Raw genomic sequence first — 25,278 nt, forward strand, 5'->3', positions numbered from 1 at the left:
TGTTGATTTCTTTGTTTCTTAATACAAAATTCACTGGATTCAGAAGAGAGAGCCCCAGATTCATCAGGACAAAGAACCACAGGGACATATGCGGCTGACAAGCACACTCAGCATTTCTAACGCTAACACCAGAGAGAGGGGAAAAAGTTAAAGATTATATAAATACCTGAAAGGATCCAAAATGTCTAGGTAACCTGTCAAGTGACTAATTTTTTGGTAAACCCTACAAGTCCAGATTCCTATTAGGCAATTATCTGAAAGAGAAGAAAGCCAGAAATCGGCTTGACCTTTATTTTACCAGGACGTTCTCACAGGATTCTACCACAACTTGGAGCACAAGTGAGGGTGGCAAATTTTGACTAGAAAACATTCATAACCAGGCAGCATTTTGTCCTCCTCACTGAATTCCAGGAAGAGTTCAAAAGGAAAAAAATGCAAAAGGGGGTGAAGAAATTCTGTCATACCTCTTAGGCATTTGTCATCTTTTGAGAAGGAAAAAACTCTAGCACTTTCTGTGCGTGGTAAAGAAAGAAACCTAGACAAGTACAAAGGGGTTTGAGCATCCTAAATTGTACTATCAAATCCCATGAACATGGCTGGAACCTCTAGTGCTTCAGAGACATTCTATACATGGAAAAGCTTTATTCCCTAGTAACTAAATAGAGCTTTTTATTTTACAAAACCCACTTCTAAAGAGAAAACTGACTGTGTCTTTGGCTTTTGGCCAAACTCTGCTTGGAGTTGGTCAAACCAAAATGACCCGGTTAATTTCTTGTGCTCTACTTCTCTTTTTTCATATTCAACTTCACATCAAATGGGCTGCTGGGAGTTTGTCTCTGTGCAATGTCAGTTTCCCATTTCCTGAGTGCTGCTCTTAATATTCCCCCAGCATCCAACTACTACAGCCACGTAGACAACAAAGAGAAATGGAACTTGCATTTCTTGGTCCTTTTCAATTTCTGACATCTCAGGCTCATCATCACCCTCAGAACTGCTGTCTTGGAAACGTGGGTCCTCTTGCCACGTGACTTTTACCGGCTTTATTGTTCCAAGTACGTAAGGCTCTGCAATAACAGCACCGATAGAGAAAAAAACCCAGAACCTGATTATTCCTCTACTGGTCAGGAAAAATTCCTCCTTTCAAGTGAAATGCCTACAGTGGAAAAGACAGATTTAGGAAGGACAGAATCTGCCCTTGCCAGATTTTCTGAGCTACATCTCTGCTCATCTGTATTTTCCACTTTGTTCTAGGGATCTCTTATTTATTCTAAAACATTTATCATTGCATTCAGAAGACAATGAATGCCTTCTGAGTTCAGAAGTGTGGGGGCCTCATTGCTTTGTGCCGTTGCTTTGGGTTTTTTAATACTTTGGAAAATTCACGCAGTTTCTTTTCTCTCCTACATGACTGGGACTCGATTTAATGTTGTTTCATCTTTGTTTCATACGGCCTCATTTTATCTAAGGTTAGGATGCCCCAATGATCATGTGTCATTCCGTTTCCTTTTTCTAAAGGTCCAAGAATAGAGTTCAGTTACAAACAGAATGTTCATGGATCTTGGGGTCAGCTCCAGGACTTTGCTCCTCCCCATACATTAACGCCCATTTCCTTTAAAAATCTTGTTGGATTCTATGAAACTTGATATGACTGGTGTGTCACCTTTTTCCCTGTGTGTGGAATTCAGGGCATGAACAGGCTTTTTCACCGCTCAGCAAAAACCCCAATGCCTTCTCAGAGCATGCTTTTCAGAATTCCTGAGATGCAACCTCTCAATAATCTACCACAGCCATGGCAAGCAGAAATGGAGATCAAAATGCTTCTGCCTAATTACTGACTTGTGCTGCTGCAAATCCCTCCCCTGGATCCTGACCTTCTTTACACCATATTGCTCTACGGTGCCTGCCAGAAGCTCCTCCTTAGCAATGGCACTGTTAGAAGGCTTCTGCTGTTACCTTCTTTGATGCCCAACTCCTCTGTGTCTCCAAAGAAGAAAAACTTGAAAGCACTCAGCTCCTGAGCTGCGCCGTTCTCAGGCAAAGGTCCCAAATGGTCATCTGGGGCAGAGTCCTGCGCATCCTCTTTGTCCCAGGGTATTTCCTAAGTCTTGTCTGGTTTGCTCTTTGAATGTCCAATCAAGTCTTTCAAATCAGCAGCAATATTGTAAAAGTTTTTCTTCAGACACTTGAGGCAGTGTCGCACGCTCTTCTTTCTTCTTTCTTCTTTTTTTGGTGTTACTGAAATGAGATTGTTCAAGGATAGCAACACAGCACACGTCCTTTTCGGAGACAGCTCCGCTAAGAGCCACCTTGCTCTGAATGTCTCCCTAAGCATATCTAAGCCCATTAAGCAGTGGTTCACTTTCAAGGGTAAGCAGTGGGGAAAGATCTGAGGTTGGAGTCTAAAGGCAGGAACAAGAGTTCTTTTTAATTAGCCACATCCTTAAGTGACTTTTCACTGAATACACAGTTACATAGCAATCAAGGTATTATGCAGACACTTCTTTCCTGCCAATAGAAACATCAAGAGCAATGTGGTTCTCTCACAGACCTGCAAATCTCAAGGTCCCTCTACTGACCGTTCTCACCTTCACTTCCGGCAAGGAACACATGGACTAGAAAGAAAAGTTGATGCTACGTGCTGCTGTTGGAGGTCCCAGTTGAGGTCCGACGTCGCTGGCGGGAGCGGCTGCTCCGGCGGGATGTCCCTGACCATGTCCCCCTACGCCTGGGCCTCTCAGCACTCGCTGATGTTCTCCTGCTCCTGTCCTGGCGACTCCTGGACCGCACAGGTTGATTCGAGGCCCGGCGCTCCAGGCGGGAGCGGCTGCGTCTGGGGGACGTCCCTGACAATGTCTCCCTTCGCCCGGGCCTCTCAGTCCTTGGTGTTGTCCCACTGTTCCTGTCACGGCGACTCCTGGACCGGACAGGTGGACTCTGGGCCCAGCCTTGCTGGCGGGAGCACCTGCGTCTGGGGGACGTCCCTGACCATGTCTCCCTTCGCCCGGGCCTCTCAGTCCTTGGTGTTGTCCCACTGGTCCTGTCACAGCGACTCCTGGACCGGACAGGTGGACTCTGGGCCCGACCTTGCTGGCGGGAGAGGCTGCGTCTGGGGGACGTCCCTGACCATGTCTCCCTTCGCCCGGGCCTCTCAGTCCTTGGTGTTGTCCCACTGGTCCTGTCACAGAGACTCCTGGACCGGACAGGTGGGCTGTGGGCCCAACCTTGCTGGCGGGAGCACCTGCGTCTGGGGGACGTCTGTGATGGTGTCTCCCTTCGCCCGGGCCTCTCAGTTATTGGCCCTGTCCCACTGCTCCTGTCATGGCGACTCCTGGACCGGACAGGTGGGCTCTGGGCCCGACCTTGCTGGCAGGGGCACCGGTCTCTGGGGGACATCCGTGATGGTGTCTCCCTTCGCCCGGGCCTCTCCGCCCTCAGCCGTGTCTCACTGTTCCGGTCACGGCGACTCCTGGACCGGACAGGTGGGCTCTGGGCCTGACCTTGCTGGCAAGAGCAGCTTTGCCTGCGGCGAGGACGACCACGTCTGGAATGGACCTGGTCCTCAAGGTTAGGGGAGCTGCTGTATCTTGACCTTGATCTTCTGAGGCTGCTGCTGTCCCGTGAAGTAGATGGCCGTGACTGCTCCCATGTTGCGAGTTGGGGCCTGCTGAGGCTACTGGTCTTTGGAGATGAAGATGGGGAAGCCAGCCCCAATGGCACTGTGGTGTGGGAGCTGGGGCTGAAGGCCTCAGATTCTGAGGAGCCATGAGTAGATTCCAGTCCCGACTGTCTGGTCAGGCTGGGGCCATTGAGCTCTGACTCATCCCTGGGGGCTGTAAGAGCAAGCAGGAATGTCAAAGGCCCCCCAGGCCCCGGCCAGGCCAGAGCAGTGCCCTCAGCCCTCCAGCAGTGGATGTGCTCTGCCAAGCCCAGCCTGGGCACTCTTCCCGGCCCAGGACACCGGGGGCTTTGACTCATACCCGTTCCAAGCCCAGCACAGCTGTCACACTCCCATCTGTATGTGCTGTCTCTCAGGCCAGAGCAGCGCCTGTGGGTGCCCTCAGCAGCACAGGAGGAGCACAGGAGCAGTTCCCAGGGCCTGGGGAAGCAAAGAAGTTTGTGACACTGAGGACAAAATGTCCCCACACATGGCTGTCTGGCCAAGGTATTAAAGTTCTTTGCTCTTTGAGCCCTTGCCAAGATACGGTTTCCCTGCAGAGCCCTGCGAGCAGCATCCCAACTCACCCTGCTTCCTCTGCCTCCTCCCTGCCTCCAGGGTAGAGGCATTCCACAGCATTGCACTGGCTGTGCCTCTCTCCTAGATCTGCAAAGGCATTGTTGTCCTCCCATGCTGGTAGTCTGATAGAGAAATGGAAAACTGATGAATTTCTGCTGCCCTCCCGACATGGAGATTCAGGGTGTCCCTGGTCTTCTTCCAGCACTTTTCCAAGTTGGGCGTGAAGCTGAAGCCCAGACTCAGGGGACAGGGCATGGCCAGGGCTCCTGGGGCAGGGCCTGGCACAGCACAGCCCTTGCCCCCTCCTGACTGGTGGGCCAGGCAGAAGAACACCAACCTGAAGGGGATTCGGATCCCCAAGATGAACATTGCAACAGGGAATTCCCCACTGTCTCTGCACAGGGGGCACTGAAAGAATAAAGCACCAGCGCGCATGGCCTGTCCCTGCAGGGCAAACACAAGCAGGGTGAGCGAGGCCCTGCTGCTGCTGAGCACCTGCTGTGCCCTGGGGCTGAGGGCAGGGCTCCAACCTGGATGCAGTCCCTGTGGAACCAGGCCCTTTTGCACGTTGGGCACACCAGGGTTGTGAAGGTCATTCTGTCCTCCACAGGCTCCATGCAGATGGGGCAATTGGTGCCTGGCTCAGGAGTCGCCTCCACGACCTGCTCTGGACGATGCTCAGGGCAGAAGGACCTGGAGGAAAATGGATGGGGAAATGAGAAATGCGGCTCATTCCGCAGAGGTGGCCACAAGGAGAAATGAGGTACCTGTATGGAGTAATGTATACATTGACACAGCCGCCCTCCTTGGCACAGGGCAGGTGGAACCATCTCCCGCAGTCCTCCTTGCAGCACGTGATGGTTGCCCCCCTCTGGCCGCAGACGCAGCAGAGCTGGAAAGAGCCAAGCAGCCCCATCAGCAGCAGCAGCAGCCTCGGGGCCTCCCCAGGCAGCCCCACGGCTCCGGGCAGGGCGCAGGATGCGGCCGCTGCCGGGTCGCAGCCCACAGAGCCGCCTGCTGGAGGAGGGAGGCTCCTGTGCCAGAGCCTCTCTGCCAGAGCTGCTGGGAGCCAGACTTTGTCCCGGCTGTTGGGCCGGCCTTTCTTTGCTGCTGTCTGGGCAAAGCTCTGGCAGGCCTCGCCTGGCACAAATCTCCCTGCGCTTGTCCCGCTCTCACCTTCTGTGCTGACCGCTGGACTGCAATTCGGATGTCCCGAGGGAGAAAGCCCATGAGTCCAGCGTGGTGGTTCTCTTGGCGAAATAGTAGACTGGCAAAAAACTGCAGACAAGGGGAGCAGCTGATGAGGACAGGGTGGCAGCAACCGCCAGTTGCAAGGGTGGAGGGAGCGCCCGGAGCCACTCACCATGCAGAACCTGTGGGCACAGAGCCCACCCTTCTCCAGTTTGTCACCGCACATGTCCGGGTCAGCCTCCACACGGCGACACAGCACGCAGGCTGCAGGGGACAGAGCCAATGGCCCAGGCATGAGCAGCTCTGCGGGGCTCTTAGCCTGCAGCAGCATCGGCCCCAAGGCTGCTCTGCCCCTGCCTGGCTGATGGGCAGGGCTGGAGGCCTTGCAGAGCAGGGGCCATTGCGGGCACGGCTGTCCCAGGAGCTGCCCCCTGGCCCAGCTGGGCCCCACTTGGGGAGGAAGGAGGCTCCCAGCACCAGCATGGCTGAGCAGCTCCTGCCTCCCCCTGCCTCTGTCTGCTCTGGGCCCCACGCTGCCTGCCACAAGAGCCCCTGGGCCAGGCTGTCAGAGGGCTGCTTTGCCCTCACCTGGCTCCCTGGCACCAGGGCCCTCCTGCTTGCTGTCATCACCCATGGCGGCTGTCAGCGGTGACTCCGTGTCCACGAGTGACGTGGTCACTTCCAGATCCTCTCTCACTGTGGGAGAAAGAAGAGTGCCGGGAATTCGCAGAACAGGCCCAGAGCCACGAGGGCTCTGCTCCCTGCTCAGCCCTGCGTGAGCCCTGCTCCCGTCCGCCTTCTCCCGTCGTCGCGCTGAAGAACACCAGTGTCTTCTGTCTGTTCCTCCGCTGAATCTGGGAAGGGAGAGGCAGCTGAGCCTGCAGCACGGCCCAGAGCCCCGAGGTGTGGGGCCCCTCTGGTCCCTGGGCAGCCACGTCCCTGCCCTACCTTCTCCTCCCGTTGTCAGGTCGCACTGACACACGGCCTGAGCCCAGCGTTCCCTTTTGGGGCCTTGGTTGCACAGGTCACAGTGGCCACTCTGACATCAGCACTGTGTACCCAAAATTGGGGCAGCCGTGGCCTCAGGTGCCTGGCAACTGCTTGTGGTTGCCCCCTGGGGCACCAAGGTTCTGCCATGGGTCCCAGCGTTTGGTCTGGCTGGAACCAGGGCCGGGACTCCTGCAGCAAGTGCAGGGTCAAATGCCAGGCCCTGGGGCAGCCATCCAGGGTGGCAGTGTAGGCAGGAAGGTGCTGTTCAGGCACTGCCACTCCAGGGCTCCTGCCCCTGCAGTTGGTTGCCCAGAGAGCCCCTGTGGAGCGCCTGCACTGCAGAGATTGAACTGACGTTTCCCTCAAGACCCGTCTGGAGAAAACTGAGATGAACCTGATGTGATGCTGCTGCTGATCACCATTGGGTACAGGAGATAAACCTGGAGACCACCACAGCTGCCTCCAGACCTGAATTATCCTGTCATCCTATCAACTAACAACTTTGACATTTCATATAAATGGGAAAATTAGTGTTAAGCTCCTTAGAAATGTCATCTTTTTTACAGACTCTGTGGAAACACAGAAAATTCAATGAGAATGAAAATTCAATGAGAATTTTCTGTGTACATTTGACAGGAGAGCTTGCAACATTCCTCAAGTCAAATGCAGGAGCATGCTTTTCCTACATTATAGGAACTTTGCCAGTTTTTCCTGCTAGCAAATACATTGGATAAAAAAAGTCAAGAAGAGAAGCACAAACAATTCTTGTTGATTTTTCTCATTCATGTCTTTGCAAACAGGCTCCTGGAAATCCAGATCCATGACTTCTAGAACAATCAGTGGGACCTCTGGGAGACAGGGCAAGGGCTGACAAGCAGGGACACAGGAGCTGCTCAGCCATGCTGGTGCTGGGAGCCTCCTTCCTCCCCAAGTGGGGCCCAGCTGGGCCAGGGGGCAGCTCCTGGGACAGCCGTGCCCGCAATGGCCCCTGCTCTGCAAGGCCTCCAGCCCTGCCCATCAGCCAGGCAGGGGCAGAGCAGCCTTGGGGCCGATGCTGCTGCAGGCTAAGAGCCCCGCAGAGCTGCTCATGCCTGGGCCATTGGCTCTGTCCCCTGCGGCCTGCAGGCTGTGTGGCCGTGCAGAGCCTGAGCCCCGTGCTTCCCCCTGCCCTGGCAACTGCTCCTGTGCCGCTCCTGCACTGCCCAGGGCACCCCCGGGCGCTGCTCGGGCCTCACACCGGCCAGAATCAGCTGGGGCTGTGACAGCTCTGCTGCTCTGGGCACGGCTCTCGGGCAAAGCACCCGCCTGTCCCTGGGCTGGGGGCAGTGCCCAGGTCGGGCTTGGCAGAGCCCGTCCACTCCTGGAGGGCTGGGGGCACTGCTCTGGCCTGGCCTGGCCCGGGCCTGGGGGACCCTTGACATTCCTGCTTGCCCTTGGAGCCACCAGGGATGGGCTGGAGCTCAATGGCCCCGGCCTGGCCGCACAGTCAGGACCGGAGCCTTCCCCTGGCTCCCCAGGACATGAGACCCTCAGACCCAGCTCTGAAACACGGCCTAACAGGCTTTGCAGATATCTATCCCTGCTAGATCTTTGAAAGTAATGTTGTTTGGCAACTTCTTCAAGGAGCTAACATGACTCGCTTCTTGTAATAAATGGGCAGGAGACAGTTCTCCTTTTGATGCCTTTATTAAAAGTGATCAGCTCAGGATAGGGGCATTCGGCAGGTCTGCAGCTCCTGTCGCTGTTTCCCGCGTGACTCAGAGGAGGAGGAATCGTGCAGCAGCTCTGTCCACTGAGGGGCAGAGCTGGGGGTCCCGTCCTCACAAGAGCGCTAGGGTATTACCCGTCTTGCCTGCCGGCCAGTCCCGGGGTCCTCACTCGAGCTGTGGTCTTCTTCAGCTAGGGTGAGGGGCGACCGAGGCTTCCAGCATCTCTGCAGGCTTGGGACTCTGATATCCTGACCCCGCTCTACTCTTAGTTGAGTTGGCTCGTTGTTTTGGGGGTTTATTAGACGAGTTTGGGGGTTTTCACCCCCCGTTGCACCTTGGGTCTAGGATTTATTTGCATATCTCTGGATATCCCCCTCCCATCCCTTTAGAGAAACAGCCCCAGACAAGGTGATACTGGTACAATACAGCGTTAACTACTACATTAGCATTTCAATCTACTAGCATTTAGGGGACAGTAGGTTACGCCCTGCAGCTGTCTCTGCTGGGAAGCGACTGGGGGTCAGTCTCTTCCCCCCCCTTGTCATCCCCGGAGTGCCCCGTCCCCCCCCCCTTGGTACCCGTGCCCCATGGGGGGGGGCAGCCCGCCGCTCCCGGGACGCTCCCGGGACGGGCCGGTCCCCGCTGACACCACCCGCGGGGACCTCCCCGGCCCCGCCGGGACCCGCGCTGGGGAGGAGCCGCCTCCACTCGTCTCTTGCCCCGGCAGGACCGCGCCGAAGGTGGGGGGTTGGGCCCGCAGTCACTGAGAACAGGCAGCAAAAAAGTACATTGTTACAGAACATTCCAACAACTTGAAATTACAAACTTTCAATTGGGCTCCCACTTGGCAATTCTGGGTTCTAGTTGTAAGCATAGCAGCCTAAGAAAATGGATAACCTATTTCTTGTTTATAACACTTCTAATCAATAAAAGGTTTATTAGTTTGCTTGCACTTTCTTTTGGGTATCCTTATGCTTCCTTCGACGTTCCAGAAAATAATGAAAATCTAACAAATTCTTCAGAGAAGTTTCTGAATCCACTACTAGGCGAAGTCTCTAAATTCACCGTATCTCTAAATTACATGAAGTTCAGTAGCTGCTCCTGTAACATACAAAGATGTAGTGGGTTACCTGACTGGACAACACAACATGATGCTATACACCCCGGCACACTAAAAAACTTCTCTTCTCCTGGTCGTTACAAATTGAAAGCTCTTCTCCAGCTCCTGAATTAATTTTGCATGCACATTCATACCTGCATTCCCTCCCCATGCTCAGCTTTCACCTAGAGTGTCCAGGGAACAGATGTTACATACTCACCTCAAGGAATAATCTACGTCTGTCTTCCTACCTCTCTCTTCATTGAGCTTTACTAATCTACAGAATAACTTTGGACCCTCTGCACAAAAGAAAAAACCAATATTAATAGGCTTAAACACTTCTCATTGTGCTGCTGCTTCTAACAATCCTGAACAACACAGCAATAAAGTCAGAAATCAATTCTTCACGTCCTTCCTGTTCTCCTGCCCCCCACCACACCTTGGCTCCCGCAGAAATGTTCCCTACTGCAGCCTGCTGCACTGAGAACAATGAAAGGCAGCGGCAGTTTTCCTCAACATGCTGCAATCTAAATTGCAGTGAAATTGCAGCTGTTTCATTAAAAGCTCAGCACCAGCACCCCACATCTTCCCCCAGAACTGAGGTTTGCTGAGGCCTGAGCTCTCTCCATTTGCACACACCCTGTAAAATCAGACAGGCCGGAAGATTGCAGGCCGGTAACTGTATGAACCCAGCAGTGCATTTCATCAGAGTTACCTCATCAGTCTCAAGAAAGGCGCATCCTTTAAGCCTGGCTTAAGACTCTATTCTACAAAATATAACCAGCAATTGTTTTATGGGCCTGTGCAGTTTTTGGGGACTGTGTTTGTTTCCCTTGGATGTTGATTTCTTTGTTTCTTAATACAAAATTCACTGGATTCAGAAGAGAGAGCCCCAGATTCATCAGGACAAAGAACCACAGGGACATATGCGGCTGACAAGCACACTCAGCATTTCTAACGCTAACACCAGAGAGAGGGGAAAAAGTTAAAGATTATATAAATACCTGAAAGGATCCAAAATGTCTAGGTAACCTGTCAAGTGACTAATTTTTTGGTAAACCCTACAAGTCCAGATTCCTATTAGGCAATTATCTGAAAGAGAAGAAAGCCAGAAATCGGCTTGACCTTTATTTTACCAGGACGTTCTCACAGGATTCTACCACAACTTGGAGCACAAGTGAGGGTGGCAAATTTTGACTAGAAAACATTCATAACCAGGCAGCATTTTGTCCTCCTCACTGAATTCCAGGAAGAGTTCAAAAGGAAAAAAATGCAAAAGGGGGTGAAGAAATTCTGTCATACCTCTTAGGCATTTGTCATCTTTTGAGAAGGAAAAAACTCTAGCACTTTCTGTGCGTGGTAAAGAAAGAAACCTAGACAAGTACAAAGGGGTTTGAGCATCCTAAATTGTACTATCAAATCCCATGAACATGGCTGGAACCTCTAGTGCTTCAGAGACATTCTATACATGGAAAAGCTTTATTCCCTAGTAACTAAATAGAGCTTTTTATTTTACAAAACCCACTTCTAAAGAGAAAACTGACTGTGTCTTTGGCTTTTGGCCAAACTCTGCTTGGAGTTGGTCAAACCAAAATGACCCGGTTAATTTCTTGTGCTCTACTTCTCTTTTTTCATATTCAACTTCACATCAAATGGGCTGCTGGGAGTTTGTCTCTGTGCAATGTCAGTTTCCCATTTCCTGAGTGCTGCTCTTAATATTCCCCCAGCATCCAACTACTACAGCCACGTAGACAACAAAGAGAAATGGAACTTGCATTTCTTGGTCCTTTTCAATTTCTGACATCTCAGGCTCATCATCACCCTCAGAACTGCTGTCTTGGAAACGTGGGTCCTCTTGCCACGTGACTTTTACCGGCTTTATTGTTCCAAGTACGTAAGGCTCTGCAATAACAGCACCGATAGAGAAAAAAACCCAGAACCTGATTATTCCTCTACTGGTCAGGAAAAATTCCTCCTTTCAAGTGAAATGCCTACAGTGGAAAAGACAGATTTAGGAAGGACAGAATCTGCCCTTGCCAGATTTTCTGAGCTACATCTCTGTTCATCTGTATTTTCCACTTTGTTCTAGGGATCTCTTATTTATTCTAAAACATTTATCATTGCATTCAGAAGACAATGAATGCCTTCTGAGTTCAGAAGTGTGGGGGCCTCATTGCTTTGTGCCGTTGCTTTGGGTTTTTTAATACTTTGGAAAATTCACGCAGTTTCTTTTCTCTCCTACATGACTGGGACTCGATTTAATGTTGTTTCATCTTTGTTTCATACGGCCTCATTTTATCTAAGGTTAGGATGCCCCAATGATCATGTGTCATTCCGTTTCCTTTTTCTAAAGGTCCAAGAATAGAGTTCAGTTACAAACAGAATGTTCATGGATCTTGGGGTCAGCTCCAGGACTTTGCTCCTCCCCATACATTAACGCCCATTTCCTTTAAAAATCTTGTTGGATTCTATGAAACTTGATATGACTGGTGTGTCACCTTTTTCCCTGTGTGTGGAATTCAGGGCATGAACAGGCTTTTTCACCGCTCAGCAAAAACCCCAATGCCTTCTCAGAGCATGCTTTTCAGAATTCCTGAGATGCAACCTCTCAATAATCTACCACAGCCATGGCAAGCAGAAATGGAGATCAAAATGCTTCTGCCTAATTACTGACTTGTGCTGCTGCAAATCCCTCCCCTGGATCCTGACCTTCTTTACACCATATTGCTCTACGGTGCCTGCCAGAAGCTCCTCCTTAGCAATGGCACTGTTAGAAGGCTTCTGCTGTTACCTTCTTTGATGCCCAACTCCTCTGTGTCTCCAAAGAAGAAAAACTTGAAAGCACTCAGCTCCTGAGCTGCGCCGTTCTCAGGCAAAGGTCCCAAATGGTCATCTGGGGCAGAGTCCTGCGCATCCTCTTTGTCCCAGGGTATTTCCTAAGTCTTGTCTGGTTTGCTCTTTGAATGTCCAATCAAGTCTTTCAAATCAGCAGCAATATTGTAAAAGTTTTTCTTCAGACACTTGAGGCAGTGTCGCACGCTCTTCTTTCTTCTTTCTTCTTTTTTTGGTGTTACTGAAATGAGATTGTTCAAGGATAGCAACACAGCACACGTCCTTTTCGGACACAGCTCCGCTAAGAGCCACCTTGCTCTGAATGTCTCCCTAAGCATATCTAAGCCCATTAAGCAGTGGTTCACTTTCAAGGGTAAGCAGTGGGGAAAGATCTGAGGTTGGAGTCTAAAGGCAGGAACAAGAGTTCTTTTTAATTAGCCACATCCTTAAGTGACTTTTCACTGAATACACAGTTACATAGCAATCAAGGTATTATGCAGACACTTCTTTCCTGCCAATAGAAACATCAAGAGCAATGTGGTTCTCTCACAGACCTGCAAATCTCAAGGTCCCTCTACTGACCGTTCTCACCTTCACTTCCGGCAAGGAACACATGGACTAGAAAGAAAAGTTGATGCTACGTGCTGCTGTTGGAGGTCCCAGTTGAGGTCCGACGTCGCTGGCGGGAGCGGCTGCTCCGGCGGGATGTCCCTGACCATGTCCCCCTACGCCTGGGCCTCTCAGCACTCGCTGATGTTCTCCTGCTCCTGTCCTGGCGACTCCTGGACCGCACAGGTTGATTCGAGGCCCGGCGCTCCAGGCGGGAGCGGCTGCGTCTGGGGGACGTCCCTGACAATGTCTCCCTTCGCCCGGGCCTCTCAGTCCTTGGTGTTGTCCCACTGGTCCTGTCACGGCGACTCCTGGACCGGACAGGTGGACTCTGGGCCCAGCCTTGCTGGCGGGAGCACCTGCGTCTGGGGGACGTCCCTGACCATGTCTCCCTTCGCCCGGGCCTCTCAGTCCTTGGTGTTGTCCCACTGGTCCTGTCACAGCGACTCCTGGACCGGACAGGTGGACTCTGGGCCCGACCTTGCTGGCGGGAGAGGCTGCGTCTGGGGGACATCCCTGACCATGTCTCCCTTCGCCTGGGCCTCTCAGTCCTTGGTGTTGTCCCACTGTTCCTGTCACAGCGACTCCTGGACCGGACAGGTGGACTCTGGGCCCGACCTTGCTGGCGGGAGAGGCTGCGTCTGGGGGACGTCCCTGACCATGTCTCCCTTCGCCCGGGCCTCTCAGTCCTTGGTGTTGTCCCACTGGTCCTGTCACAGAGACTCCTGGACCGGACAGGTGGGCTGTGGGCCCAACCTTGCTGGCGGGAGCACCTGCGTCTGGGGGACGTCTGTGATGGTGTCTCCCTTCGCCCGGGCCTCTCAGTTATTGGCCCTGTCCCACTGCTCCTGTCATGGCGACTCCTGGACCGGACAGGTGGGCTCTGGGCCCGACCTTGCTGGCAGGGGCACCGGTCTCTGGGGGACATCCGTGATGGTGTCTCCCTTCGCCCGGGCCTCTCCGCCCTCAGCCGTGTCTCACTGTTCCGGTCACGGCGACTCCTGGACCGGACAGGTGGGCTCTGGGCCTGACCTTGCTGGCAAGAGCAGCTTTGCCTGCGGCGAGGACGACCACGTCTGGAATGGACCTGGTCCTCAAGGTTAGGGGAGCTGCTGTATCTTGACCTTGATCTTCTGAGGCTGCTGCTGTCCCGTGAAGTAGATGGCCGTGACTGCTCCCATGTTGCGAGTTGGGGCCTGCTGAGGCTACTGGTCTTTGGAGATGAAGATGGGGAAGCCAGCCCCAATGGCACTGTGGTGTGGGAGCTGGGGCTGAAGGCCTCAGATTCTGAGGAGCCATGAGTAGATTCCAGTCCCGACTGTCTGGTCAGGCTGGGGCCATTGAGCTCTGACTCATCCCTGGGGGCTGTAAGAGCAAGCAGGAATGTCAAAGGCCCCCCAGGCCCCGGCCAGGCCAGAGCAGTGCCCTCAGCCCTCCAGCAGTGGATGTGCTCTGCCAAGCCCAGCCTGGGCACTCTTCCCGGCCCAGGACACCGGGGGCTTTGACTCATACCCGTTCCAAGCCCAGCACAGCTGTCACACTCCCATCTGTATGTGCTGTCTCTCAGGCCAGAGCAGCGCCTGTGGGTGCCCTCAGCAGCACAGGAGGAGCACAGGAGCAGTTCCCAGGGCCTGGGGAAGCAAAGAAGTTTGTGACACTGAGGACAAAATGTCCCCACACATGGCTGTCTGGCCAAGGTATTAAAGTTCTTTGCTCTTTGAGCCCTTGCCAAGATACGGTTTCCCTGCAGAGCCCTGCGAGCAGCATCCCAACTCACCCTGCTTCCTCTGCCTCCTCCCTGCCTCCAGGGTAGAGGCATTCCACAGCATTGCACTGGCTGTGCCTCTCTCCTAGATCTGCAAAGGCATTGTTGTCCTCCCATGCTGGTAGTCTGATAGAGAAATGGAAAACTGATGAATTTCTGCTGCCCTCCCGACATGGAGATTCAGGGTGTCCCTGGTCTTCTTCCAGCACTTTTCCAAGTTGGGCGTGAAGCTGAAGCCCAGACTCAGGGGACAGGGCATGGCCAGGGCTCCTGGGGCAGGGCCTGGCACAGCACAGCCCTTGCCCCCTCCTGACTGGTGGGCCAGGCAGAAGAACACCAACCTGAAGGGGATTCGGATCCCCAAGATGAACATTGCAACAGGGAATTCCCCACTGTCTCTGCACAGGGGGCACTGAAAGAATAAAGCACCAGCGCGCATGGCCTGTCCCTGCAGGGCAAACACAAGCAGGGTGAGCGAGGCCCTGCTGCTGCTGAGCACCTGCTGTGCCCTGGGGCTGAGGGCAGGGCTCCAACCTGGATGCAGTCCCTGTGGAACCAGGCCCTTTTGCACGTTGGGCACACCAGGGTTGTGAAGGTCATTCTGTCCTCCACAGGCTCCATGCAGATGGGGCAATTGGTGCCTGGCTCAGGAGTCGCCTCCACGACCTGCTCTGGACGATGCTCAGGGCAGAAGGACCTGGAGGAAAATGGATGGGGAAATGAGAAATGCGGCTCATTCCGCAGAGGTGGCCACAAGGAGAAATGAGGTACCTGTATGGAGTAATGTATACATTGACACAGCCGCCCTCCTTGGCACAGGGCAGGTGGAACCATCTCCCGCAGTCCTCCTTGCAGCACGTGATGGTTGCCCCCCTCTGGCCGCAGACGCAGCAGAGCTGGAAAGAGCCAAGCAGCCCCATCAGCAGCAGCAGCAGCCTCGGGGCCTCCCCAGGCAGCCCCACGGCTCCGGGCAGGGCGCAGGATGCGGCCGCTGCCGGGTCGCAGCCCACAGAGCCGCCTGCTGGAGGAGGGAGGCTCCTGTGCCAGAGCCTCTCTGCCAGAGCTGCTGGGAGCCAGACTTTGTCCCGGCTGTTGGGCCGGCCTTTCTTTGCTGCTGTCTGGGCAAAGCTCTGGCAGGCCTCGCCTGGCACAAATCTCCCTGCGCTTGTCCCGCTCTCACCTTCTGTGCTGACCGCTGGACTGCAATTCGGATGTCCCGAGGGAGAAAGCCCATGAGTCCAGCGTGGTGGTTCTCTTGGCGAAATAGTAGACTGGCAAAAAACTGCAGACAAGGGGAGCAGCTGATGAGGACAGGGTGGCAGCAACCGCCAGTTGCAAGGGTGGAGGGAGCGCCCGGAGCCACTCACCATGCAGAACCTGTGGGCACAGAGCCCACCCTTCTCCAGTTTGTCACCGCACATGTCCGGGTCAGCCTCCACACGGCGACACAGCACGCAGGCTGCAGGGGACAGAGCCAATGGCCCAGGCATGAGCAGCTCTGCGGGGCTCTTAGCCTGCAGCAGCATCGGCCCCAAGGCTGCTCTGCCCCTGCCTGGCTGATGGGCAGGGCTGGAGGCCTTGCAGAGCAGGGGCCATTGCGGGCACGGCTGTCCCAGGAGCTGCCCCCTGGCCCAGCTGGGCCCCACTTGGGGAGGAAGGAGGCTCCCAGCACCAGCATGGCTGAGCAGCTCCTGCCTCCCCCTGCCTCTGTCTGCTCTGGGCCCCACGCTGCCTGCCACAAGAGCCCCTGGGCCAGGCTGTCAGAGGGCTGCTTTGCCCTCACCTGGCTCCCTGGCACCAGGGCCCTCCTGCTTGCTGTCATCACCCATGGCGGCTGTCAGCGGTGACTCCGTGTCCACGAGTGACGTGGTCACTTCCAGATCCTCTCTCACTGTGGGAGAAAGAAGAGTGCCGGGAATTCGCAGAACAGGCCCAGAGCCACGAGGGCTCTGCTCCCTGCTCAGCCCTGCGTGAGCCCTGCTCCCGTCCGCCTTCTCCCGTCGTCGCGCTGAAGAACACCAGTGTCTTCTGTCTGTTCCTCCGCTGAATCTGGGAAGGGAGAGGCAGCTGAGCCTGCAGCACGGCCCAGAGCCCCGAGGTGTGGGGCCCCTCTGGTCCCTGGGCAGCCACGTCCCTGCCCTACCTTCTCCTCCCGTTGTCAGGTCGCACTGACACACGGCCTGAGCCCAGCGTTCCCTTTTGGGGCCTTGGTTGCACAGGTCACAGTGGCCACTCTGACATCAGCACTGTGTACCCAAAATTGGGGCAGCCGTGGCCTCAGGTGCCTGGCAACTGCTTGTGGTTGCCCCCTGGGGCACCAAGGTTCTGCCATGGGTCCCAGCGTTTGGTCTGGCTGGAACCAGGGCCGGGACTCCTGCAGCAAGTGCAGGGTCAAATGCCAGGCCCTGGGGCAGCCATCCAGGGTGGCAGTGTAGGCAGGAAGGTGCTGTTCAGGCACTGCCACTCCAGGGCTCCTGCCCCTGCAGTTGGTTGCCCAGAGAGCCCCTGTGGAGCGCCTGCACTGCAGAGATTGAACTGACGTTTCCCTCAAGACCCGTCTGGAGAAAACTGAGATGAACCTGATGTGATGCTGCTGCTGATCACCATTGGGTACAGGAGATAAACCTGGAGACCACCACAGCTGCCTCCAGACCTGAATTATCCTGTCATCCTATCAACTAACAACTTTGACATTTCATATAAATGGGAAAATTAGTGTTAAGCTCCTTAGAAATGTCATCTTTTTTACAGACTCTGTGGAAACACAGAAAATTCAATGAGAATGAAAATTCAATGAGAATTTTCTGTGTACATTTGACAGGAGAGCTTGCAACATTCCTCAAGTCAAATGCAGGAGCATGCTTTTCCTACATTATAGGAACTTTGCCAGTTTTTCCTGCTAGCAAATACATTGGATAAAAAAAGTCAAGAAGAGAAGCACAAACAATTCTTGTTGATTTTTCTCATTCATGTCTTTGCAAACAGGCTCCTGGAAATCCAGATCCATGACTTCTAGAACAATCAGTGGGACCTCTGGGAGACAGGGCAAGGGCTGACAAGCAGGGACACAGGAGCTGCTCAGCCATGCTGGTGCTGGGAGCCTCCTTCCTCCCCAAGTGGGGCCCAGCTGGGCCAGGGGGCAGCTCCTGGGACAGCCGTGCCCGCAATGGCCCCTGCTCTGCAAGGCCTCCAGCCCTGCCCATCAGCCAGGCAGGGGCAGAGCAGCCTTGGGGCCGATGCTGCTGCAGGCTAAGAGCCCCGCAGAGCTGCTCATGCCTGGGCCATTGGCTCTGTCCCCTGCAGCCTGCAGGCTGTGTGGCCGTGCAGAGCCTGAGCCCCGTGCTTCCCCCTGCCCTGGCAACTGCTCCTGTGCCGCTCCTGCACTGCCCAGGGCACCCCCGGGTGCTGCTCGGGCCTCACACCGGCCAGAATCAGCTGGGGCTGTGACAGCTCTGCTGCTCTGGGCACGGCTCTCGGGCAAAGCACCCGCCTGTCCCTGGGCTGGGGGCAGTGCCCAGGTCGGGCTTGGCAGAGCCCGTCCACTCCTGGAGGGCTGGGGGCACTGCTCTGGCCTGGCCTGGCCCGGGCCTGGGGGACCCTTGACATTCCTGCTTGCCCTTGGAGCCACCAGGGATGGGCTGGAGCTCAATGGCCCCGGCCTGGCCGCACAGTCAGGACCGGAGCCTTCCCCTGGCTCCCCAGGACATGAGACCCTCAGCCCCAGCTCTGAAACACGGCCTAACAGGCTTTGCAGATATCTATCCCTGCTAGATCTTTGAAAGTAATGTTGTTTGGCAACTTCTTCAAGGAGCAAACATGACTCGCTTCTAATCAATAAAAGGTTTATTAGTTTGCTTGCACTTTCTTTTGGGTATCCTTATGCTTCCTTCGACGTTCCAGAAAATAATGAAAATCTAACAAATTCTTCAGAGAAGTTTCTGAATCCACTACTAGGCGAAGTCTCTAAATTCACCGTATCTCTAAATTACATGAAGTTCAGTAGCTGCTCCTGTAACATACAAAGATGTAGTGGGTTACCTGACTGGACAACACAACATGATGCTATACACCCCGGCACACTAAAAAACTTCTCTTCCCCTGGTCGTTACAAATTTAAAGCTCTTCTCCAGCTCCTGAATTAATTTTGCATGCACATTCATACCTGCATTCCCTCCCCATGCTCAGCTTTCACCTAGAGTGTCCAGGGAACAGATGTTACATACTCACCTCAAGGAATAATCTACGTCTGTCTTCCTACCTCTCTCTTCATTGAGCTTTACTAATCTACAGAATAACTTTGGACCCTCCGCACAAAAGAAAAAACCAATATTAATAGGCTTAAACACTTCTCATTGTGCTGCTGCTTCTAACAATCCTGAACAACACAGCAATAAAGTCAGAAATCAATTCTTCACGTCCTTCCTGTTCTCCTGCCCCCCACCACACCTTGGCTCCCGCAGAAATGTTCCCTACTGCAGCCTGCTGCACTGAGAACAATGAAAGGCAGCGGCAGTTTTCCTCAACATGCTGCAATCTAAATTGCAGTGAAATTGCAGCTGTTTCATTAAAAGCTCAGCACCAGCACCCCACATCTTCCCCCAGAACTGAGGTTTGCTGAGGCCTGAGCTCTCTCCATTTGCACACACCCTGTAAAATCAGACAGGCTGGAAGATTGCAGGCCGGTAACTGTATGAACCCAGCAGTGCATTTCATCAGAGTTATCTCATCAGTCTCAAGAAAGGCGCATCCTTTAAGCCTGGCTTAAGACTCTATTCTACAAAATATAACCAGCAATTGTTTTATGGGCCTGTGCAGTTTTTGGGGACTGCGTTTGTTTCCCTTGGATGTTGATTTCTTTGTTTCTTAATACAAAATTCACTGGATTCAGAAGAGAGAGCCCCAGATTCATCAGGACAAAGAACCACAGGGACATATGCGGCTGACAAGCACACTCAGCATTTCTAACGCTAACACCAGAGAGAGGGGAAAAAGTTAAAGATTATATAAATACCTGAAAGGATCCAAAATGTCTAGGTAACCTGTCAAGTGACTAATTTTTGGTAAACTCTGCAAGTCCAGATTCCTATTAGGCAATTATCTGAAAGAGAAGAAAGCCAGAAATCGGCTTGACCTTTATTTTACCAGGACGTTCTCACAGGATTCTACCACAACTTGGAGCACAAGTGAGGGTGGCAAATTTTGACTAGAAAACATTCATAACCAGGCAGCATTTTGTCCTCCTCACTGAATTCCAGGAAGAGTTCAAAAGGAAAAAAATGCAAAAGGGGGTGAAGAAATTCTGTCATACCTCTTAGGCATTTGTCATCTTTTGAGAAGGAAAAAACTCTAGCACTTTCTGTGCGTGGTAAAGAAAGAAACCTAGACAAGTACAAAGGGGTTTGAGCATCCTAAATTGTACTATCAAATCCCATGAACATGGCTGGAACCTCTAGTGCTTCAGAGACATTCTATACATGGAAAAGCTTTATTCCCTAGTAACTAAATAGAGCTTTTTATTTTACAAAACCCACTTCTAAAGAGAAAACTGACTGTGTCTTTGGCTTTTGGCCAAACTCTGCTTGGAGTTGGTCAAACCAAAATGACCCGGTTAATTTCTTGTGCTCTACTTCTCTTTTTTCATATTCAACTTCACATCAAATGGGCTGCTGGGAGTTTGTCTCTGTGCAATGTCAGTTTCCCATTTCCTGAGTGCTGCTCTTAATATTCCCCCAGCATCCAACTACTACAGCCACGTAGACAACAAAGAGAAATGGAACTTGCATTTCTTGGTCCTTTTCAATTTCTGACATCTCAGGCTCATCATCACCCTCAGAACTGCTGTCTTGGAAACGTGGGTCCTCTTGCCACGTGACTTTTACCGGCTTTATTGTTCCAAGTACGTAAGGCTCTGCAATAACAGCACCGATAGAGAAAAAAACCCAGAACCTGATTATTCCTCTACTGGTCAGGAAAAATTCCTCCTTTCAAGTGAAATACTTACAGTGGAGAAGACAGATTTAGGAAGGACAGAATCTGCCCTTGCCAGATTTTCTGAGCTACATCTCTGCTCATCTGTATTTTCCACTTTGTTCTAGGGATCTCTTATTTATTCTAAAACATTTATCATTGCATTCAGAAGACAATGAATGCCTTCTGAGTTCAGAAGTGTGGGGGCCTCATTGCTTTGTGCCGTTGCTTTGGGTTTTTTAATACTTTGGAAAACTTCACGCAGTTTCTTTTCTCTCCTACATGACTGGGACTCGATTTAATGTTGTTTCATCTTTGTTTCATACGGCCTCATTTTATCTAAGGTTAGGACGCCCCAATGATCATGTGTCATTCCGTTTCCTTTTTCTAAAGGTCCAAGAATAGAGTTCAGTTACAAACAGAATGTTCATGGATCTTGGGGTCAGCTCCAGGACTTTGCTCCTCCCCATACATTAACGCCCATTTCCTTTAAAAATCTTGTTGGATTCTATGAAACTTGATATGACTGGTGTGTCACCTTTTTCCCTGTGTGTGGAATTCAGGGCATGAACAGGCTTTTTCACCGCTCAGCAAAAACCCCAATGCCTTCTCAGAGCATGCTTTTCAGAATTCCTGAGATGCAACCTCTCAATAATCTACCACAGCCTTGGCAAGCAGAAATGGAGATCAAAATGCTTCTGCCTAATTACTGACTTCTGCTGCTGCAAATCCCTCCCCTGGATCCTGACCTTCTTTACACCGTATTGCTCTACGGTGCCTGCCAGAAGCACCTCCTTAGCAATGGCACTGTTAGAAGGCTTCTGCTGTTACCTTCTTTGATGCCCAACTCCTCTGCGTCTCCAAAGAAGGAAAACTTGAAAGCACTCAGCTCCTGAGCTGCGCCGTTCTCAGGCAAAGGTCCCAAATGGTCATCTGGGGCAGAGTCCTGCGCATCCTCTTTGTCCCAGGGTATTTCCTAAGTCTTGTCTGGTTTGCTCTTTGAATGTCCAATCAAGTCTTTCAAATCAGCAGCAATATTGTAAAAGTTTTTCTTCAGACACTTGAGGCAGTGTCGCACGCTCTTCTTTCTTCTTTCTTCTTTCTTCTTTCTTCTTTTTTTGGTGTTACTGAAATGAGATTGTTCAAGGATAGCAACACAGCACACGTCCTTTTCAGAGACAGCTCCGCTAAGAGCCACCTTGCTCTGAGTGTCTCCCTAAGCATATCTAAGCCCATTAAGCAGTGGTTCACTCTCAAGGGTAAGCAGTGGGGAAACATCTGAGGTTGGAGTCTAAAGGCAGGAACAAGAGTTCTTTTTAATTAGCCACATCCTTAAGTGACTTTTCACTGAATACACAGTTACATAGCAATCAAGGTATTATGCAGACACTTCTTTCCTGCCAATAGAAACATCAAGAGCAATGTGGTTCTCTCACAGACCTGCAAATCTCAAGGTCCCTCTACTGACCGTTCTCACCTTCACTTCCGGCAAGGAACACATGGACTAGAAAGAAAAGTTGATGCTACGTGCTGCTGTTGGAGGTCCCAGTTGAGGTCCGACGTCGCTGGTGGGAGCGGCTGCTCCGGCGGGATGTCCCTGACCATGTCCCCCTACGCCTGGGCCTCTCAGCACTCGCTGATGTTCTCCTGTTCCTGTCCTGGCGACTCCTGGACCGCACAGGTTGATTCGAGGCCCGGCGCTCCAGGCGGGAGCGGCTTCGTCTGGGGGACGTCCCTGACAATGTCTCCCTTTGCCCGGGCCTCTCAGTCCTTGGTGTTGTCCCACTGTTCCTGTCACGGCGATTCCTGGACCGGACAGGTGGACTCTGGGCCCAGCCTTGCTGGCGGGAGCACCTGCGTCTGGGGGACGTCCGTGATGGCGTCTCCCTTCGCCCGGGCCTCTCAGTTATTGGCCCTGTCCCACTGTTCCTGTCACAGCGACTCCTGGACCGGACAGGTGGGTTCTGGGCCTGACCTTGCTGGCAGGGGCACCTGCGTCTGGGGGACATCCGTGATGGTGTCTCCCTTCGCCTGGGCCTCTCCGCCCTCAGCCCTGTCCCACTGCTCCTGTCACAGCGACTCCTGGACCGGACAGGTGGGTTCTGGGCCCGACCTTGCTGGCAGGGGCACCTGCGTCTGGGGGACGTCCGTGATGGTGTCTCCCTTCGCCTGGGCCTCTCTGCCCTCAGCCGTGTCTCACTGTTCCTGTCACAGCGACTCCTGGACCGGACAGGTGGGCTCTGGGCCCAACTTTGCTGGCAGGTCCGGTTGTGTCTGGGGGATGCCCGTGAAGGTGTCTCCCTTCTCCGGGGCCTCCCAGCACTTGCTCTTGTCCTGCTGCTCCTGTAACAGCGACTCCTCAAGTGAACAGATCGATTTCGGGCCCGACCTTGCTGGCGAGAGCGGCTTCGACCGCGGCCAGGCCGACCACATCTGGAATGGACCCTGTCCTCAGGGTCAGGCGAGCTGCTGTATGTTGACCTTGATCTGCTGGGGCTGCTGCTGTCCAGCAAGGAAGATGGCAGTGACTGCTCTAAGGAGCCATGAGCAGATTCCAGTCCCGACTGTCTGGTCAGGCTGGGGCCATTGAGCTCTGACTCATCCCTGGGGGCTGTAAGAGCAAGCAGGAATGTCAAAGGCCCCCCAGGCCCCGGCCAGGCCAGAGCAGTGCCCTCAGCCCTCCAGCAGTGGATGTGCTCTGCCAAGCCCAGCCTGGGCACTCTTCCCGGCCCAGGACACCGGGGGCTTTGACTCATACCCGTTCCAAGCCCAGCACAGCTGTCACACTCCCATCTGTATGTGCTGTCTCTCAGGCCAGAGCAGCGCCTGTGGGTGCCCTCGGCAGCACAGGAGGAGCACAGGAGCAGTTCCCAGGGCCTGGGGAAGCAAAGAAGTTTGTGACACTGAGGACAAAATGTCCCCACACATGGCTGTCTGGCCAAGGTATTAAAGTTCTTTGCTCTTTGAGCCCTTGCCAAGATACGGTTTCCCTGCAGAGCCCTGCGAGCAGCTTCCCAACTCACCCTGCTTCCTCTGCCTCCTCCCTGCCTCCAGGGTAGAGGCATTCCACAGCATTGCACTGGCTGTGCCTCTCTCCTAGATCTGCAAAGGCATTGTTGTCCTCCCATGTTGGCTGTCTGATGGAGAAATGGAAAACTGATGAATTTCTGCTGCCCTCCTGACATGGAGATCCAGGGTGTCCCTGGTCTTCTTCCAGCACTTTTCCAAGTCGGAAGCCCAGACTCATGGGACAGGGCATGGCCAGGGCTCCTGGGGCAGGGCCTGGCACAGCACAGCCCTTGCCCCCTCCTGGCTGGTGGGCCAGGCAGAAGAACACCAACCTGAAGGGGATTCGGATCCCCAAGACGAACATTTCGACAAGGAATTCCTCCACGTCTCTGCACAGGGGGCAGTGCAGGCATAAAAAACCAGCACGCATGGCCTGTCCCTGCAGGGCAAACACAAGCAGGGTGAGCGAGGCCCTGCTGCTGCTGAGCACCTGCTGTGCCCTGGGGCTGAGGGCAGGGCTCCAACCTGGATGCAGTCCCTGTGGAACCAGGCCCTTTTGCACGCTGGACACACCAGGGTTGTGAAGGTCATTCTGTCCTCCACAGGCTCCATGCAGATGGGGCAATCGGTGCCTGGCTCAGGAGTCGCCTGCACGTCCTGCTCTGGACGGTGCTCAGGGCAGAAGGAGCTGGGGACAAAGGGATGGGGAAATGAGAAATACGGGATCATTCCCTGGGGGTGGCCACAAGGAGAAATGAGGTACCTGTATGGAACAATGTACTGATTGATACAGCCACCCTCCTTGGCACAGGGCAGGTGGAACCATCTCCCGCAGTCCTCCTTGCAGCACATGACGGTTGCCCCCCTCTGGCCGCAGACGAAGCAGAGCTGGAAAGAGCCAAGCAGCCCCATCAGCAGCAGCAGCAGCAGCCTCGGGGCCTTCCCCAGGCAGCCCCACGGCTCCGGGCAGGGCGCAGGATGTGGCCGCTGCCGGGTCGCAGCCCACAGAGCCGCCTGCTGGAGGAGGGAGGCTCCTGTGCCAGAGCCTCTCTGCCAGAGCTGCTGGGAGCCAGACTTTGTCCCGGCTGTTGGGCCGGCCTTTCTTTGCTGCTGTCTGGGCAAAGCTCTGGCAGGCCTCGCCTGGCACAAATCTCCCTGCGCTTGTCCCGCTCTCACCTTCTGTGCTGACCGCTGGACTGCAATTCGGATGTCCCGAGGGAGAAAGCCCATGAGTCCAGCACGGTCATCTTCTTGGGGGAATAGCAGACTGGCAAAAAACTGCAGACAAGGGGAGCAGCTGATGAGGACAGGGTGGCAGCAACCGCCAGTTGCAAGGGTGGAGGGAGCGCCCGGAGCCACTCACCATGCAGAACCTGTGGGCACAGAGCCCACCCTTCTCCAGTTTGTCACCGCACATGTCCGGGTCAGCCTCCACACGGCGACACAGCACGCAGGCTGCAGGGGACAGAGCCAATGGCCCAGGCATGAGCAGCTCTGCGGGGCTCTCAGCCTGCAGCAGCATCGGCCCCAAGGCTGCTCTGTCCCTGCCTGACTGATGGGCAGGGCTGGAGGCCTTGCAGAGCAGGGGCCATTGCGGGCACGGCTGTCCCAGGAGCTGCCCCCTGGCCCAGCTGGGCCCCACTTGGGGAGGAAGGAGGCTCCCAGCACCAGCATGCCCTAGCAGCTCCAGTGCCTCCCCCTGCCTCTGTCTGCTCTGGGCCCCACGCTGCCTGCCACAAGAGCCCCTGGGCCAGGCTGTCAGAGGGCTGCTTTGCCCTCACCTGGCTCCCTGGCACCAGGGCCCTCCTGCTTGCTGTCATCACCCATGGCGGCTGTCAGCGGTGACTCCGTGTCCACGAGTGACGTGGTCACT

The 25,278-nt window shown here is 54.0% G+C and overlaps 3 protein-coding genes across 3 annotated transcripts; all 3 read right to left on the reverse strand.

Moving 5' to 3' along the window:
* Positions 1–3,817: 3,817 nt before the first annotated feature.
* On the reverse strand, positions 3,818–6,059 carry LOC311158696 (PHD finger protein 7-like; the record flags this gene model as incomplete). The annotated part of the gene is made up of 8 exons (XM_084214267.1): positions 3,818–3,830; positions 4,243–4,356; positions 4,440–4,678; positions 4,765–4,927; positions 5,002–5,126; positions 5,411–5,512; positions 5,598–5,689; positions 6,014–6,059. The coding sequence occupies 8 exons, from the start codon at positions 6,057–6,059 to the stop codon at positions 3,818–3,820; spliced, it is 894 nt and encodes a 297-aa protein (XP_084070393.1).
* A 7,957-nt stretch (positions 6,060–14,016) lies between these two features.
* Positions 14,017–16,258, reverse strand: LOC311158697 (PHD finger protein 7-like; the record flags this gene model as incomplete). Its single annotated transcript, XM_084214268.1, has 8 exons — positions 14,017–14,029; positions 14,442–14,555; positions 14,639–14,877; positions 14,964–15,126; positions 15,201–15,325; positions 15,610–15,711; positions 15,797–15,888; positions 16,213–16,258. 8 exons carry the CDS (start codon positions 16,256–16,258, stop codon positions 14,017–14,019), a joined length of 894 nt encoding a protein of 297 aa, XP_084070394.1.
* Positions 16,259–22,994: 6,736 nt separating this feature from the next.
* On the reverse strand, positions 22,995–25,232 carry LOC311158698 (PHD finger protein 7-like; the record flags this gene model as incomplete). Its single annotated transcript, XM_084214269.1, has 8 exons — positions 22,995–23,007; positions 23,420–23,533; positions 23,738–23,844; positions 23,931–24,093; positions 24,169–24,293; positions 24,582–24,683; positions 24,769–24,860; positions 25,187–25,232. 8 exons carry the CDS (start codon positions 25,230–25,232, stop codon positions 22,995–22,997), a joined length of 762 nt encoding a protein of 253 aa, XP_084070395.1.
* Between the last annotated feature and the right edge of the window lie 46 nt (positions 25,233–25,278).

The sequence above is a fragment of the Fringilla coelebs genome, assembly GCF_963513975.1.
Source record: "Fringilla coelebs genome assembly, chromosome: 13".
Taxonomy (NCBI): Eukaryota; Metazoa; Chordata; class Aves; order Passeriformes; family Fringillidae; genus Fringilla; species Fringilla coelebs.